This window comes from Bos indicus, chromosome 7 (assembly GCF_029378745.1).
Source record: "Bos indicus isolate NIAB-ARS_2022 breed Sahiwal x Tharparkar chromosome 7, NIAB-ARS_B.indTharparkar_mat_pri_1.0, whole genome shotgun sequence".
Taxonomy (NCBI): domain Eukaryota; kingdom Metazoa; phylum Chordata; class Mammalia; order Artiodactyla; family Bovidae; genus Bos; species Bos indicus.
This window is the reverse complement of record NC_091766.1, coordinates 21,865,828-21,883,879: the sequence shown is the minus strand read 5'-3', so window position 1 is coordinate 21,883,879 and position 18,052 is coordinate 21,865,828. Positions and strand designations below refer to the sequence as shown.

The 18,052-nt window shown below is 48.2% G+C and overlaps 1 protein-coding gene across 2 annotated transcripts in view; it reads left to right on the top strand.

Annotated features, from left to right (window-relative positions):
* Positions 1–317: 317 nt before the first annotated feature.
* Positions 318–18,052, top strand: part of SLC22A4 (solute carrier family 22 member 4) — a 43,355-nt gene continuing 25,620 nt past the window's right edge. The window contains exons 1-3 of one of the 2 annotated variants that reach the window (XR_011567584.1): positions 318–1,401; positions 15,832–15,935; positions 17,464–17,618. Coding sequence is in view for 1 of the 2 variants with exons in the window: in XM_070793201.1 (XP_070649302.1) it covers positions 1,009–1,401; positions 15,832–15,935; positions 17,464–17,618 (652 nt within the window). In the remaining variant the exon portion in view is untranslated. The remainder of the gene's footprint in view (positions 1,402–15,831; positions 15,936–17,463; positions 17,619–18,052) is intronic. The other variant, XM_070793201.1, reaches the window with a different exon arrangement.

Genomic DNA, 18,052 nt, shown 5'->3' with positions numbered 1-18,052 from the left:
TCAGAGCCCAGGAGAATCAAAATCAGAGCCCAGGAGTGGTGACAGCTGGGTCTCCATTACCGTGCTCTCACAAAGGGTCAAGCTCCGCGTAGAATCTTCTCCAGAGGCCCCAACAGGATCCTGGGACCACCCGGTAGTCCCTGCTCCCCACCTCCCCTCAGTCCAAGCGTGTCTCTGACGAACTGTGACCTCGATCATCTCTTCAGGGCGCTGAGCCTGTTTCCCCCTATTCAAGTTGAGGCTGCGGGCTGTCCGGAAGCCGCCAGCAGGTGACTGAATCTGGCAGCCTAGGATTGGGGGTTGGGAGCTCCGGGTCGGCGGGCGCGGGCGCGCTCCTGTCACCCCTGCGCCCGCAAAGGTTTCCCGGGAGCACGGGCTCCACGGACTCGCCCATCCGCGCCCGGCCCGAGGCTCCCTGAGCTCAGACCCCGAGTTGGAAGCGGCAGCGGAGAGATCCCAGCCCCGGACGAGGCCTGAGGCGACGGCGACAGGGAAATCCGACCTCTCAGAGCCCTTGCTCTGCGGCCTCGACTCTGCCCTTACACGCTGCCCAACCCGGCAGCCCGGGGCTGGGTGCTCAGCACTTAGGGGGCGCCGGGGCGAGCAGGGGCAAGGTAGGGGCGGCGCTGGAACTAGTCCTCTTTTTCCTAAGCCCGCGGCCAGCTGACCTCCCAGCCGCCGCCGGGTGGCGGCGGGCGGGGGGCGGAGCACGGGCTGAGCCGCCCTGGAGCTCCACCCGACCCCGTCCCGCCCCGCCCCGGGCGGGTTGGCGGTGTGGTCCCGAGTTTCTGCTTCCAGAAATTGGCTTCCAGCTTTGCGTCCAGCGCCCAGCAACCTTCTAACGCCCGCAGCCCGTTTCCCAGGAAAGGCCCAGACCGCGTGCCCCCCCTTCCCTCAGCTTGCCGGGTCCGCGAGAACGTTTTGACGCCCACGCCCTGCACAGCGCGGCGCTGTTCTGGGAACGCGCTCTCATCACCCAACGTTGCCAACTGCAGAGCCGCGCTGAGCATGCGGGACTACGACGAAGTGACCGCCTTCCTGGGCAAGTGGGGGCCCTTCCAGCGCCTTATCTTCTTCCTGCTCAGCGCCAGCATCATCCCCAACGGCTTCAACGGTATGTCAGTCGTGTTTCTGGCAGGGACCCCAGAACATCACTGCCGGGTGCCGGACACCGCGAACCTGAGCAGCGCGTGGCGCAACCACAGTATCCCCGTGCGGCTGCAGGACGGCCGCGAGGTGCCCCAGAGCTGCCGGCGCTACCGACTCGCTACGATCGTCAACTTCTCGGCGCTCGGGCTGGAGCCGGGGCGCGATGTGAACCTGGAGCAGCTGGAGCAGGAGGGTTGCCTGGATGGCTGGGAATTTAGCCAGGACATCTACATGTCCACCATCGTCACCGAGGTGGGTGTGTGAGCGACCCTTAATCTGCATCAGTCCCCCTGGAGACATTCTAGCCGTCCCTGGCTCAGCGTCCCCAATTCCTCATCAGACCTGGCTAGCAGTCATCTGGGTTATACTTTTAACACAGGTGTGCAGCCCAAGAGGGCAGGACACGCTTAGGATCATTCCTGGTCAGTTTGTCTAGTAGGGAGGGCATGAAGAACTGAGTAGGGAGGCAGCCATCAACTGCCTTTTTCTCTGGCAGTTTCACAAGAGGAAGTTGTTTCCCAAGAGCCTAGATACTGTCAACCCCAGGCTCCCCAGATGTACAGACTGAGTCAAATTCCTGCAGGCATGAAGAGGGGTGTGGGGATGCTGCTGAGACCATGTGCAGACACAAAGAAGAGTCTTATTGCTGGGCAGGGCATGGTCAGGGCATGGGCAGATCTGGTCTGTTCCCTGATCACAGACTTCTGGAAGCATCAGGGGCTCTCCTGCTCTGCTATACAACTATGATAAGGCTTGGGTCCTTTCCTGAGGCTCTAATTTCTCCACAAAGGAGCAGGAGGCCTCCCGATACTGGTGGAGAACAGGGAACTGCTAAGTCATTGCAGTCGTGTCCGACTCTGTGCGACCCCATAGACAGCAGCCCACCAGGCTCCCCTGTCCCTGGGATTCTCCAGGCAAGAACACTGGAGTGGGTTGCCATTTCCTTCTCCAATGCATGAAAGTGAAAAGTGAAAGTGACGTTGCTCAGTCGTGTCTGACTCTTAGCAACCCCATGGACTGCAGCCCACCAGGCTCCTCCGTCCATGGGATTTTCCAGGCAAGAGTACTGGAGTGGGGTGCCATTGTCTTCTCTGAACAGGAAGCTAGAGGAGGTATAACCCTGGTCCCAAGGCACTCATGAAGGGACAGACTCACAGAAACAGTGTAAGCATAGAGCTCAGGGGCTTCTCTGGCTTTGATCCCCTAACTGGGGCTTGTAGTGCTTACCTGCCTTCTGCCCACAGTCCGATCCTGAGGCATCTAAAAGTAGGGGTCAGCTCATCCCAGTTCCTGGAAGTGCAGTCAGCATCTGGGCTAGAGCTGGCCCTACTAACTGCAGTCCTCCTCAACAGTTGGGTTGAGGAGGACTCTCTTTCTCTTTCCCCTTCCTTAATAGTCTGTTCACCTCAGGATGTGAGGGGTGGGTAGGTAGCTGCTGGTTTACAAGTCCATGGCTATCCCTGTTACACCTGGCCCAAGTGGGCCTCTGGGAAAATACATGGTTCTCCATCTGAGGATGCACATTACACACTCACAAACACACAACCGGATTTGCCTTTTTCAGCAGCTTTTCCCTTACTTGCTTTCTTTTGGGGTACTATAAAAAGTAGTATTTGAGTAAAATAAAAAGCAAAGGAGCACTAGTCATTGGGAGGAAGGAAGGAAGAAGCATGAAAGTGAGTAGGGTCGGTGATTCTCCCTAGAGAGGTGGTGGGACAGAGTTCTGGAGTCAGATGGGTGGACTGGTTCTGGCCCCACCCGTAAGCACTAGTCTTCAAATATTTGCATATTCATGGAAGTATTATTCACAAAAGGTAAAAGCAACTCAAATATCCAGCAACAGATGAATGGATAAATAAAATGTGGTATATGCACACAGTGGAATAGTATTCAGCCTTAAAAGAGGAAGGAAATTCTGACACATGCTACAACATGAATGAACCTTGAAGATATTATGCCAAATGAAATACCTAGTCACAAAAAAAGACAGAAACTGTTTGATTTCACTTATATACCATATGGAGAGTAGTCAAACTCATGGAAACAGAAAGTAGAATGGTAGTTGCCAGGGGCTGGGAGGGGAGGGAAATGGGGTGTTATTTAACAGATATAGAGTTTCATTTTGCAAGTTGAAAAGAGTTCTGGAGATTGATTGCACAATAATGTGAATATACGTAATACTACTGAACTGTACACTTAAAAATTGTTAAGGTGGTACATTTTATGTTGTGTGAATTTTATTACAGTTGTTAAAAATGAGGATCATAAGAACGCCCAGCTTATCTGAGTTGTTGAGAGGATTCAGTGAGATCATGTGCTATGCAACATCCCATAGCACCAGCAAATGGGCATCACGGGTGGGTGGATGAGGAGCGGTAAGGGCAGGACCTCGTCATCCCTGGCTGGGCATCATGGGCATTTGGGGAGCTGTTCTAAGGGCCAGGTTTCAGCCAGTACAATGGGTGATGAGACTTGCTGAGGGCAGAGCCCCTTTCCCAGGGTGGAATTCTAGGGCCAAAGAATAGGACACAGGTCTGAATCCACTGCTGGGGGAGAAACGCCGTCATCTCCCTGACAAGAGCAAGTTGGGGACCCTGAGCAAGTTCTCTGCACCTCTCTGGCCCCACACTGGCAGAGGGATCATCCTCAGATGGTCTCTGCTTTATACCTCTATATGAGATCTCCTGATGGGCATACCCTCTGGGACAGAGGAGCCCACCTGAACTGACCCCCTGACCCCTTCACAGGGAAGACAGGTTGGTCAAGGACCAAAGGAGGGCATGTCCATGCAAGTACTTTCCAGGGGATGCCAGGAGGCGGGAACCTGGTATCTGAGTTGGGACCTGTGTGAGTGCATCTGTCTGGGTATATAGGTGTATAAGGTAATTTCCTTCCTCAAGGACTGTTTGTGAAATGCAATCTATTTGTCCTGTTTAGAGCTAAGAATCACTTTAAAAAACAAAACTTTATTTTGAAATAATTTTCATTTAGAGAAAAGTTGTGAAAATAGTACAGAGAATGTGCTGATCTCCAGGGGGCCTAGATTCAGGAGCAGAGCCACTGGACAAACCTTAGGGGTGAGTCTGGCTCCTGGCCAGAGTCTAGGCATGGGCTGGCCTTTGCCTCAAACATGTCTTCTTCTCCCATGGAACATCATTAGGTAGACTTGACCCTCTTCAGTCCATGGGCTGAGAAAACTAGGCAGTCATCTCTGAACCAGGGCCCATACTCCAGAGGCCCTGGGCGGGGGTGGAGGGGGGGCTTGTTTGGTAAAGAGCAGCTTTCTGTGGCAGACCTCCAGTGACCTGAGGCAGGGCTGCTGCCCCACCATATCAATTGCTATCCTCTCCTTCAGCTGGAGGCATCCTCTAGGAACCCATGTGGGAGACCCAGGTTCGATCCCTGGGTTGGGAAGATCCCTTGGAGAAGGAAATGGCAACCCACTCCAGTACTCTTGCCTGGAAAATCCCATGGACGGAGGAGCCTGGTAGGCTACAGTCCATGGGGTTGCAAAGAGTCGGACATGACTGAGCGACTTCACTTTCACTTTTCCTGACCTTAACCATGATAGAATGTCCGACAAAGGGCCTGGGCCTCTGGAGGCACTAGCCTTGTGCTATCTTTCTTGGGACCTGGGATTAGGGCTTGAACAGAATAGGACACACTGATTCCCCACCCACAGCTCAAAGGTATAAAATAGGAACAAAGGAGCCTTATCCTTTGCTAACAGGGCACTAGGAGCAGTGAGAGAGGGAACGATGAGACCAGAATGAGCCCAGCATCTGACAATTACTTGGGACTCCATATGGCAGCTCAAAGGGATGTACCTCCTTTGGGGCCTCTGCCAAAGCTGAAGAGTTTGAGCATGAAGCAGGTTAGGCTGTTTTCTTCCCATCAGACTTACAGGCTGCCCTGGAATACCGCTGGCTAGTGTGAGACTGGCAGCTTGGCTGTCGGGACAGCCTAAATATCAGACCTGCCCTCTGGCAGATTCCAAAGGGGATAAAATGTGAACCTCAGCCTCCAGCCAACACCAACAGACTTTTATTTCCAGGCAGTGCTGCAGAAAGAGAACAAATACAGGAGACTGGGGGCTTTTTCCTAGCTGTGGCCTGAATTTGCTTCCCTGTTTATCAGCTGCCTCATGCCAAACAGTTTGTCTGTTGCCTGTAAGTTCTGTTCCTCTGACAAAGGCCACCAGGATCTCAGAATGTGCCTTCGTCCAGAGGCTGCTTCACCCAAGCCTCCTGCCAAGTTTCTGGATAAAGATTTTGTCCATCTCTCCTGGTGGGCAGCAGACCCCTCACGCTCTGTCCAAGAGATAGGGTGGTATATTGACAAAAACAAGGCTTGGCAGAGCTGGTCAGAGGAGCTGTAGATGCCTTGGACCTGTGAAGGGACTGTAATTTCTTCTTTGTGACAGGCTGTATGTGTGTGCTAAGTTACTTCAGTCGTGTCTGACTCTTTGTGATCCTATGGACTGTAGCCTACCAGGCTCCTCTGTCCATGGGATTCTCCAGGCAAGAATACTGAAGTGGGTTGCCATGCCCTCCTTCAGGGGATCTTCCTGACCCAGGGATGGAACCCATGTCTCTTATGTCTCCTGCATTGGCAGGTGGGTTCTTCCAGGCTAATGCAGGCCTGCCTTGTTATCTGAAGCCTTGGTATAGTTTTAAGCATATCTCTAGAGTCCAAAAAATAAATAAATAAATAAAATGGCAGAGCCATTTGAAGTAGAAAGAATAGAGCCTCTGGGGAAAGGCTCAGTTGACTCACATATCCCAACAATTGACACAGACAGTCCAAGGCTGGTGGCTCCTGCTCTGTGTTTACAGGACTGGAAACAGGACTGAGTGCCCCTTCTTCTTCCCTCAGGCCCCTCCATTCCCATCCCTACCATCCCACTTAAACTCCCTGGGTCTTTTGCTTTGGCTCTACCTCTGATAAACACAGAACTCTTCACCAATGCCTCTCCACCTGTGGGTGCTTCTTCTTTACATCTAATATAAGAGAAGAAAGATACTGAGATTTTTAAGAGTTAGCCTCCCATCTTCTGAGCTCCAAGTACAGAGGCTTAATTCCTGGTGAGTGTAGCCAGGAGATTGGGGGATCCCATCCTCCACTCAGTCCACACTCATGTAGTGGCACCTCTACTCTAGTGTCCACAGGCTGACAATATGGGGGCCCTGGGTGCCCTTATCCCAGTTTGTTGTAGAGTGGAGATTCCATGCCAAAAGAGGCAAGCCAAAAAGGATGCTACCACCTCCAACGAGTGTCTAACTCATAAGGCAGGGAGTGTCATTCAGAGGGTACTTTCCCTTACGCCAGCCTGGTGCAGGGGCTCAGATATTTTTCCCCAGGGGAGGAAGTAGTCCCCACAGGAAATAACTTCATTTCGCACAGGATGTACAGAAGTTGAAGCCTGAGAGTGTTCTTTAAAACAACAAAAATTGTGGTGGTAAACAATTATGAGGAGACTGGTAGCTCCATTAGAGCAACAAGCTAACCCATAGGGCGGCTAGATTACCGGAGAGAACCAGAAAAAGAGACAGCTCAGAGCAACACTCCTGGAGTCGGAACAAACCTCACACACTTGCCTCAAAACTGCTCTTTCAAAGGGACTTGAATTTAATTGAACTAGTCTGTGGCATATTTTGTGCCCCAGTGCACAATAAAGGAATGATATAGCAATTGCTGGAGCCTGACAGCTAGGATGGATGGCATCACTGACTCAGTGGACATGAGTTTAAGCAAACTCAGGGAGATAGTGAAGGACAGGAGGCCTGGCATGCCGCAGTTCATGGGGTTGCAAAGAGTAGGACACGACTTAGTGACTGAACAACAGCTAGGTGTGATATCAGCAGAGGGAGACAGCTTAATAGAAAAAATGGGGAAAGAGACAGTCAAAAAGAGCCCTGCTAAATCCATTGTTCTCCCGGGGTGACTGCACACATGCCTAAAGCTGTGTCCTCTGAAGAGCAACACCAGAGGCTTCACACTGTAGGGGAAATAGTCTTTAATAAGAGTCCAGCCAAGTCATTAAACAAACAAAAAAGCAAACAAAAACAAAGACAGGTACCCCTGGTGTGTGTCGGGGTGAGAAGGGGTGCAGGGGAGAAAATTCAGTGCTCAGAGTTTCTACAATGTATTTTCTGAAATGTCCAGTTTTTAATCAAAAATTACAAGACATACAAAGAAACAGGAAAACATGACCCACACTCAGGAAAAAAGTAGGAAACAGAAATTGCCCAAAAGGGCCTAATTGTCAGATTCAACAAAAACTTCAAAGCAGCATTATAAGTATTTTCAAAGAACTAAAGGAATTCATGCTTAGAAAGTAAAAGAAAGTACAATGACAATGTCTCATCAAATATTGAATACCAATTAAGATTTAAAATGAAAGTTATATTAAAAATAATCAAATGAAGTTTCTGTAATTGAAATAAACAGTAGCTGAAATTTTAAAATTCACTAGAGAGCCTTACTCTAGTAACTTTGAACAGACAGAAGAAAGAATCAGCAAATTTGAAGATAGAGAAATAGAAATTATGTAATCCAAAAAACAGAAAAAAGGAGTGAATAAAAATGAACACGTTCTTAGAGAAATGCAGAACATTGTTAACCAGACTAACGTGCATAAAGGGAACACTAGAAGGAGAAGAGAGAAATGAGCAGAAAAAAAGATAGTGACAGAAATAATGACTGAAAACTTGCCAAATATGATTAAAAACATTAATCTGCACAGTTCAGCAGCTCAATTCCAAGAAGAAACAAAAAGATTTTTGCACACAGACAAATCATGGTAAGATTACTTAAAATCAAACACCAAGGGAAATTTTTGAAAACAATAAGACAAATAGGACACATACAAGGGAACCCTAATAAGATTTGCATTTGACTTGTCATAAGAAAGAAAGGAGGGGACTTCCCAGGTAGTCCAGTGGTTAAGAATCTGCCTGCCAGTGCAGGGTCCATGGGCTTGATCCTTGGTCTGGGAAGATTCCACATGCTGAGGGGCAACTGAGGCCAAGCACCACAGCTACTGAAGCCCACACACCCTAGAGCCTGCGCTCCACGAGAGAAGGACTACGAGAAGCCTGTGCAGCACAACTGGAGTAACCCCAGCTCGCGGCAACTACACAAAGCCCGTGCATAGCAAAAAAGACCCAGCGCTGCCGTAAGTAAATAAATTTTTAAAAAGAAACAAAGGAGGCCAAAAGCAGGGGGGTAACATATTTAAACTGCTAAAAGAAAAAGCACATCAACCAAAAATCTTATTAATGTAACGAGCAAAACTACCTTTTAAAACTAAAATAGATATTCTCTCTCACACACACACACGTAAGAGAATTTTTGACTAGCAGTGCTACCTTACAAGAAATACTAAAGAAAGTTCTTCAGGAATAATTATTTTTCTAAAGCACAACTTATTCTCTGAAAACTACAAAGCATCTTTGAAAGAAATGAAGATCTAAATAAATGAAAAGATATCTCATGTTCTGTTCATGAAGCAGAAGGTAATATTGTCAAGATGGCAACTCCCCAAACTGATCTACAGATTCAACACAAAACATATTCAGTATCATTAGTCATTAGGAAAATCACAACCACAATCAAGTCAAAACCATAATGAAATACTTCTTAATACCTCCTGGGATGGTTAAAATTAAAAAGATATACAATACAAGTGTTGATAGGAATATGGAAAAATGGAAACATTTGTTCATTACTGTTGGGTTTATACAATGATGCAGCCACTTTAGAAATACCCAAGAGAAATGAGAACATGTATCCTTGCAATATCTTGTATAAAAAAGTTTATAGCAGCTTTATTCATAATAGCCAAAAAGTAGAAACAACTCAAATGTCTACCAGCTGCTAAATGGCTAAGTAAAAGGTGGTATATCCAAACAGTGGAATATTATTCAGCCATAAAAAGGAATAAAGTACTGATACTTAGTACTTGAATGAAGTACTGATACTTAGAACAACATGGATGAACCTTGGAAACATTATGCTGATTGAAAGAAGCCAGTCACAAAAGATTGCATATTGTATGATTCCACTTATATTAAATGCCCAGTGTAAACCCATCTAACATTGTTCAAAATAGAGTAGCACCTGTCAAGGGCCACTATCAAGTCTCTTTCAGACACCCAAGGACTGGAAAATTACTGAAGACAAGAAGTTACAGATTCTCAGAAAAAAACAAAACCAAAAAACAGCCTATTGAAGCACAGCTAGCCCAGATACAACTGTGGACCAGAAAAGAAAGAAACCCACCACCTCTTTCCTGCACCTTGTCCTTTGAACTCAATAAAAGACTCAGACCCCCACCATTAGGGGCCAGCAACCACTCTGTGCATCTGGCCCTTTCCTCCCTTGGAAAGGGAATAAAAACCCTCTTTTCTTCTCTTGTTAATATTTCTATGAATTCTTTCCCAATCCGTGTTGGTTCACCCAACACCCAGAATAGGCAAATCCAAAGACACTGAGTGTATGTTAGTGATTGCCACAGGCTGGGAAAAGAGAATTGAAAGTGACTGCTAATGAGCATGGGTTTCTTTCAGGGGTGATGAAACTGTTCTGAAATTAGATAATACTGATGACTGCACAACTCTGTGAATATAGTAAATTATAAATGAATTATACACATATATACTGAATTTACACATAAGAAGAATGAATTTTATGGTATGTAAATTACATCTCAATAAAGCTCTTATCAATTCAGTTCAGTTGCTCAGTTGTGTCCGACTCTTTGCGACCCCATGAACTGCAGCACGCCAGGCCTCCCTATCCATCACCAAATCCAGGAGTCCACCCAAACCCGTGTCCATCGAGTCGATGATGCCATCCAGCCATCTCATCCTCTGTTATCCCCTTCTCCTCCTGCCCTGTCTTTCCCAGCATCAGGGTCTTTTCCAATGAGTCAGCTCTTCGCATCAGGTGGCCAAAGTATTGGAGTTTCAGCCTTCACATCAGTCCTTCCAATGAACACCCAAGACTGATCTCCTTTAGGATGGACTGGTTGGGTCTCCTTGCAGTCCAAGGGACTCTCAAGAGTCTTCTACAACACCACAGTTCAAAAGCATCAATTCTTCGGCGCTCAGCTTTCTTCACAGTCCAACTCTCACATCCATACATGGCCACTGGAAAAACCATAGCCTTGACCAGACAGACCTTTGTTGGCAAAGTAATGTCTCTGCTTTTTAATATGCTTTCTAGGTTGGCCATGACTTTCCTTCCAAGGAGTAAGCATCTTTTAATTTCATTGCTGCAATTGCCATCTGCAGTGATTTTGAAGCCCAGAAAAATAAAGTCAGCCTCTGTTTCCACTCTTTCCCCATCTATCTGCCATGAAGTGATGGGCCCAGATGTCATGATCTTAGTTTTCTGAATGTTGAACTTTAAGCCAACTTTTTCATTCTCCTCTTTCACTTTCATCAAGAGGCTCTTTAGTTCTTCTTCACTTTCTGCCATAAGGGTGGTGTCATCTGCATATCTGAGGTTATTGATATTTCTCCCGGCAATCTTGACTCCAGCTTGTGCTTCCTCCAGCCCAGTATTTCTCATGATGTGCGCTGCATATAAGTTAAATAAGCAGGGTGACAATATACAGCCTTGACATACTCTTTTTCCTATTTGGAACCAGTCTGTTGTTCCATGTCCAGTTCTAACTTGCTTCCTAACCTGCATATAGGTTTCTCAAGAGGCAGCTCAGGTGGTCTGGTATGCCAATCTCTTTCAGAATTTTCCACAGTTTATTGTGATCCACACAGTCAAAGGCTTTGGCATAGTCAATAAAGCAGAAATAGATGTTTTTCTGGAACTCTCTTGCTTTTTCATAAATGAAAATAATTAAATAGTAAGCTTTCCCCCACCACTCCATGGTCAGTAAATTTCTAGCTTTAAGTTTACAACTAAGTTATAAAGAAGACATTGTGGATGGAGGTATATACTATTATTAACTAACTACTACTTCCTCTTTTCCCCCACAGAATGAAAAATAAGAGAACACAGAAATCCTTTCTTAAATGAACTATTGCTAGTTTTTCATTCATAGTTGTCTCTGAGGTTGAAGTCCATTTATAAAGGGATTTTACACCTTGTGGTGAAAACTTTTCTGGTTTTTAGTCATTGAATAGAAAGTTCTCATTTCTACGAATCTCTTCTGCCTAGTCAGGTTTAGTACAACCTGCTTTGCTTATTCATTAATGCTGTTTGTAAAAGGCATGAGATTAGTAGAAAGGGAACTACCCTTTAACGAGGTCTGTAATGTGTCCGACGCTGTCAGACACTGTACTTACGTTGCCCATCCAATTCTCACAACAGCTTTGGGAGAGAGTACCGTTGTCACCTCTTTGAAGGTGAGAAAGCAGGCTAACAGAGGTGAATGAGTGGCCCAAAGTCACACAGTCAGAAATGGCAGAACCCAAGACAGCCTGTGCTCTTTGCTCAGCATCAAGCTGCCTTCCAGAGTTCTCAGTTCTATGTAGTCACAGGGATACTCTTATCTTTATGATCCTTTATGGCTTCGGTAAAGGCTAAAATTACTAGACTTTGGCTACTTGCAGAGTTCAAGGTTGAGGGTGATTTTCAAAGGACTGTGTGATACCACACATTTCCAAACTAGTTTTCCATTATTCCTAACTGTTCAACATTTGTTCACCGATGATTTGTTAAGCATCTGCCACATGCCTAGCCTTGTACACTTTAGTTAACTAAAATGATTATATGAATGTGTTCAGGTTTTAGAACTCTGTCTATCTGGAGGAGGTTGAACAGGTTGGGGGCGGGGTGCCTCTTTTCCTTTCCTGCTGGAGAGCAAGGACACAGTGGCCGAGAACATCCCACCCCGGATGGCTGGGCTCATGCATGCACATGTGAACACCTGATCTGTCCTCTAAAGCAAGCTTGACCTTCAGGTTTGTGGAGGCAGTGACCATGTCTGCTTTGTGCCCCTTCAGAATCTGGCCCAGAGCAGGTGCTCAATGACTGTTGCATAAATGATTAAGTGGTTCCTTTTACCAGTCCACTAGAACCGGGGCTACTCACTTCATTGCTGTGTGCCTTCATTTGCTCATTTGTAAAATGGGGATAAAGGGAATACCTGTTTTCAGGTGGCAACGTTGAGATCCCATGAACGATGCAAGGCACACAGTGAGCAATCGATACACAGTACTTGTCCTTTCTTCTATTACTGTTGAGGGCATGAGATGCATGTTCTTCTAGGTCAAGTGTCCTCATGTCACCTATTACCTTGGGACCTGGTTTTTTGTTCTTTAAGGCTAAATGACCCAGTCAAATGGGGAATATTGGTCTAAGACCTGGAGGATGAGACAGACACAGTAATCCTAGGAGAGTATATCCTGTGCCTCAACCCTGCACAGTTTGGGACATTCCGCTCTTTGTCCAGAGTGCATGTGGGAGTGTGGGTTATGTTTCAGAAATGGTAGCGTTTGACCTGAGGGCATAGCTCCAGGCCAGTGCCAGGCAGCCTCTCACCAGGCCGTCAGCCATTCGTCTCTAAGCAGACCCTGTGTATGTATGTTTGTGTGTGTACACACATGTGCAGAGACCCACAGGACACTTCTGTCTCATTAAGGAAAAGACCGTCTCCCACTGGTCCTGCCATGTCATTGTCAACCACAGGGAGTTCCCTGGGACCTGACAATTGAGGCCCTAAGATACACCCCCAAAACCCCAAGGGGCTGGGGCAGGCACGGCCTGGCCTTCTCAAGAATGGCCCCATGGAGAAAACGGTCCCCCTACAGGCTGGCAGCTGATTTATTGGAACACCAGTCCCGTGAGCTGAAGCCAATATTTTATCTGCCAATTTTGTATCCTGTTACCAGGCCTCTTGCAACTTTCAAAGAGACTCTTTGGGTACAGTGACTCCCCAAGAGGGAACCCAGCCTTGGAAACAACCATAAGTAGCATGAGGTCCAGCTGCCCTCCTCTACCAGACGTGAGCAGAGACAGCGCTCTCTACCAAAGACAGACAGCACCCCCACGGGCCTGGGGCGGTGCACGTGGCCAATTTCTGTGCTGCACGATGCTGACGGCTTCGGGGGCGCCTCTTCAGGCAGGGAAGGGGGACCTAAAACCTGGCCTCATGGCTTCCAGTAGGAGAGCAATGGGGAGCTGGCCTTCGCCTCACCTTTCCCAGAACCCAGTTCACAATTCCTTTCCTTGCTGCATTCCCCAAACAGACCAGGCTTGACCCACCATCAGGGCCAGCTTGATGGGCATCAGTCCCTGCAGTCACCTAGGGCCCCACATTTATTTTTAATGCTCTGCTATTGACATCTTGAAATTCTTAATCATTTTGAACAAGGGGTCCTACATTTTCAGGTTACACTGAGCCTGAAAATTAGGGAGACCGTTCTGTTTACTATTTTGCTCATGCAAGGCCTGACATCTGACAGCTGTCCTCTTTCCTTTCTGTCTCTTAAGTCCTATCTATGCTGCCCAAAGGCAACGTCCTGATAGGAAAATGTTTTTAAAACCACAAAGGAGAGCACATTATCTTGGGAAGAGCTTTTCTGCTTGGCTGCAGATGGAATGGTGATGGTTGATAATGGACACTTAATAGCCCCACCAAACCTGGGATTTTCTTAGTTCTGTTCAAGGTTAACGGCTGTGGTGGAGGTCTTCGGCCCCTAGTCTTGATGTCACATTCCTTGAAGAAGTGTAGGGGTGGTATGTAATAAACTCATTTTATCTGGCCTTTGGTGTTCTTGTCCAAAGCAGGACATGGGTACAAAATAAAGTTGTTATCTTGCTTGCCCATTTACTTGCTTTGACTTCAGGCAAACACTATTCTCAGAGACTAAGTTTAGTCTTCTGCAAAATGGGTTATGAACCACACCATGAGGCTTTCGGGCTTCAATCTGTGACTTTTAGAAGCTGGTGGCCATTAATTCAGGTACATGTCTCCCTTCTGACCCGTGGCCTGGCAGAGCACGTGAATCTGGCAGTACGGTTTTGGAGGGTTTGTGCCTTTTCCCCTGAAGCCCATTCAAGGTACCCCAGTTGAAGCAGCCTTCCTCTGGGTGTGGTTTCAGTCTTATCCTCAGCTGTGCCTGACGGTAGAGAGTTTCTGGTTCACGTTGTTTTTTCTTCTGCAGAGCTGTGCTCGGGCAGCCTGCCTGTGAGCAGCACTGTGAGCACAATGCGAGGCAGTCCCAGGAATCTTGCTGTTGTCTCCAGGATGGGGGTGTTCTCAAGGACATTATCCTTAGCATCACAGAGTGGCCCCTTCGTGGAAGGAAGTATAGAGGAGAGGCTTCTCCCCGGTCTCGGTACTCAGACAAACTGAGCTTTTGCAGAATGAGTTTATTACTCTGCACACTGTGATCCTGAGAGCCGAGCTGCTGGGATATTCAAAGCCAGATTTCAGGGCTTCCCTGGCAAGTTGACAGGCCTTTGGGCAGGACAGCCAGAGGTCAGTCTTACCCCTGGCTTGGTTATTTTTGTAACCCCTGCTCCTCTGAGATTTTCATTTGCCACGATTCCCTTAGCATTTTGTTGTACACATTTTTCTTGTATGTATCCTTATATCCACCTCTCTCTGCTGCAAATGGGGCATGATACAAATATGTGAATTCACTTTTAAATCTATGTCAGGGAAGTTGAAAGGATTAAGAAGCAAACTGCCTTAGGAATGTCATGGGTGCAGTACCACTGCTGAGTGGGGGGCTGGGATTGGGTGGGAGGCAGGGGTTTTTTCCTATAGACTTTATCATCTTACCACACACAGCAATCCCCTGATCTACTATCCCAAAATACTTATTGGTACCTGCTTCTTTTTTAATTCACAAAAGCTCACTGAACACATTTTGAAATTTTTGCAACCTCCCCTTGAGATTATGTTGAATTGACTTAAGTCAGGAGCTGGTAACAAACTCTAGCTGAAATGCTCATTTTGTGGGTCCACAAGCAGGGACTTGTTAGAGCTACAACAGCCCATGGGCCCTGGGGAGTGGGAGGGACCACACTTCTGGGAGGGCTGCATGGAAAGAAGGGTGGAGAAGTGTAGAGGGGAGATAAGAAGCACTGAAGAGGGGCGGGAACACCACCCCTAGCACAGTGGGGCTCCGGATCAAGCCCTACGCATGGCCTACGGTGTTATGCGGCCCAGGGAACACAGGGTTCTCTGGAGGATTCTGCTCAGAAAATATAATCACAGGTGTTTGGGGACCACTGGCATTTTTCAACAGGTAGAAGAAGCTTTTCTACCTGGATCAAGTGACCATGCCCACCACCCTGACCTGCAGGCACTTAGAACACTGTCCCTCCATGCCAGAGGGATGTGCTTCAGTAACTTCTGAAGCAGAAATGGCACCTCTGCTTCATACTGCTTCACAGTTGAGGGGTCGCCAGTCTAGCCGTGCACAGCTCACTTCTCAGTACACAACGTAAGCAGGGCCAGAGGTATCACCCCTCCTTTCGGAAGGGGAGGGTGAGCCTCAGGCAGGACAGTGACTTGCCCCAGTGACTGACAGAGTCAGCAGTCAACCCCAGGGCTGTGAAGCCTATGCCCTTTGCACAATAGTGAGCCTGGCACCGGGACAGAGAGCCTGCCTGGCTGCCACGCTAATACGCCAGACACTGGAGCTGGGCAGGGGCCGGACCTGCTGGGGGGCTGGGCTCACACTTTGTGTTTTTCCCTGGCAGTGGAGTCTGGTGTGTGAGGAGGATTGGAAGACGCCCCTCACCACTTCCCTGTTCTTTGTAGGCGTGCTTCTCGGCTCCTTTGTGTCTGGGCAGCTGTCAGACAGGTAAGGACGATGGGAGGGAGGGAAGGTGATTGTCAGTACACTGCCTGTCCTGGGGTTGGACTGAATTTAGGGTATTTTCACCAGAGAAAGGGAGGCCCCATAGGCCACCAAGTTGAGTGACAGGAGCAACTATGACGTATCCTGTATCCTCTGTGCTCAGCCCCTTGTGGGGAACCACTGGAAAATGGGGCCCTTATATCACCAACTGTTAGTTGCTTAGTTGTGCCCAACTCTTTGCAACATCATGACTGTAGCCTGCCAGGCTCTTCTGTCCACAGAATTCTCCAGGCAAGCATACTAGGGTGGGTTGCCATTTCCTACTCCACTGGATCTTCCCGATCCAGGGATTGAACCAGGGTCTCCAACATTGTGGGCAGATTCTTCACCATCTGAGCTCCTCAAAAAAATACATTGCTACCTCGCCAGGGCCTCCTCACCCCGCCCTCAGTTTTTTGTTGCCATGTGATCTATCCACAACCAGCCATTAGCCAGAGGCAAAGCCAGATGGTGAGTACCCCTCCTCAACTGTGCACCTGCCTCTGCTGTGGGTCATGCCCCTGGCTGGACACTGGGGCCGCAGAGCTGATCAAGGCTGCTTCGGGGCCTCCTGGAGTGCACTGTCAGGAGGAGACAGCATCGCAGCTTAGGGAGACGTGACCACACTGACCCCTGAATGTTCTGTAGGGACCAGAGCAGGAAGGTGGGAGTGCTGAATGGCAGTGTTGGGGAAGGCTTTCCAGAGGAATGGCTGTCCCTCCCTTAGTCGTGAAGCCCAATGGGACCCCCGACCCAAAAGCCTGAGATGACCTGAGTGTGGAAGATGAGACGGGAGGTGTTGTCCTGTGTTCCCTTTGAGCTACTGGACACTATCAGAAAATGACATTAAGACTTGAGCCAGCTGTTGTGTCATTTATGGATGTTGCTGGAAGCTACTTTCCACAGGGCAGTGGTTCCCAATTTGGGATGCACAATAGAGTCACCTGGGAAATAATATCTTTAAGCCCTGATACCCATACTGCATCCAACTGTCTACATCCAGACAATAAGAATCTCAGAAGGCTGTCACAGTATTTTTTTTTAACTCTCTTGATTCCAAGCACATCCTAGGTTGGAGACCATTGACACAGAGGGACTCTTGGCTCTGGGTTGACAGAATTCTCATGTTACTGACATTTGATGTATCTTCAGTTTGTACTGTGCTCATGTTCCAGAAATGTGATGGCAGCTTCTACCTACGACTCATTCTAAAGAGCAAATTTCCACGTGGTCCTTACATAAGCTGCTCCATGATTTTGAGATATGCTGCCTCCACAGGAGGCTCAGAATCTCAGAAAGTTACCTCCTGGGCAGAAGGATGCCTGAGACCTCACCCAGGAAGAACCTGGGAGGATGTGATAGGAGAAAAGCCTGTCACGGTCCTGAGAAAAATAGTCTGCAGGGATGCCTGACTCGGGCCTTCTCCAAGCCCTGAGTACGGTGCTGCTCTGACCTGCACAGGCCACTTCTTGTGTTGTGCTGTGCTCTACAGATTTGGCAGAAAGACCATCCTCTTCGCAACCATGGCTGTGCAGACTGGCTTCAGCTTTCTGCAGGTTTTTTCCATCAACTGGGAGATGTTCACTGTGTTATTTGTCATCGTCGGCATGGGCCAGATCTCCAACTACGTGGTGGCCTTCATACTAGGTAGGAATGGCTTCTGACCTGCAGGGCCCTTGCTTCCAGTCCTCGGAGAGGCCTGGGAAGAGGGGGCTGCTGAAGAGGGCACAGGAAGCACTCTCACTCAGCGCAGAAGGAAGCACTGTAATTCATGGTCTGTGCTTCCAAAACACGATCAGCTTCAGGGACATATGTGCTGGGGAGGAGGCTGTGATCACAGGTTCTTTGACAGGTCACAGGCAAGGCAGGTACTCATAGGGAGCCAGCTCTTTGCTGGCCCTGAAATGTGACAGTGAGTAAGAGCCAACCGAGTGATAACTGAGACACATTTCAGGAGCACAGGGCTTGGGAGGGACACAGAGGAGGGATTCTTGAGGGAGAGACAGTCCGGGGATGTGTCTGATCTGGGCTATGAGGGCTCAAGACTTCTGCCTGGGCCACGGCTAAATGGTCTCCTGGCA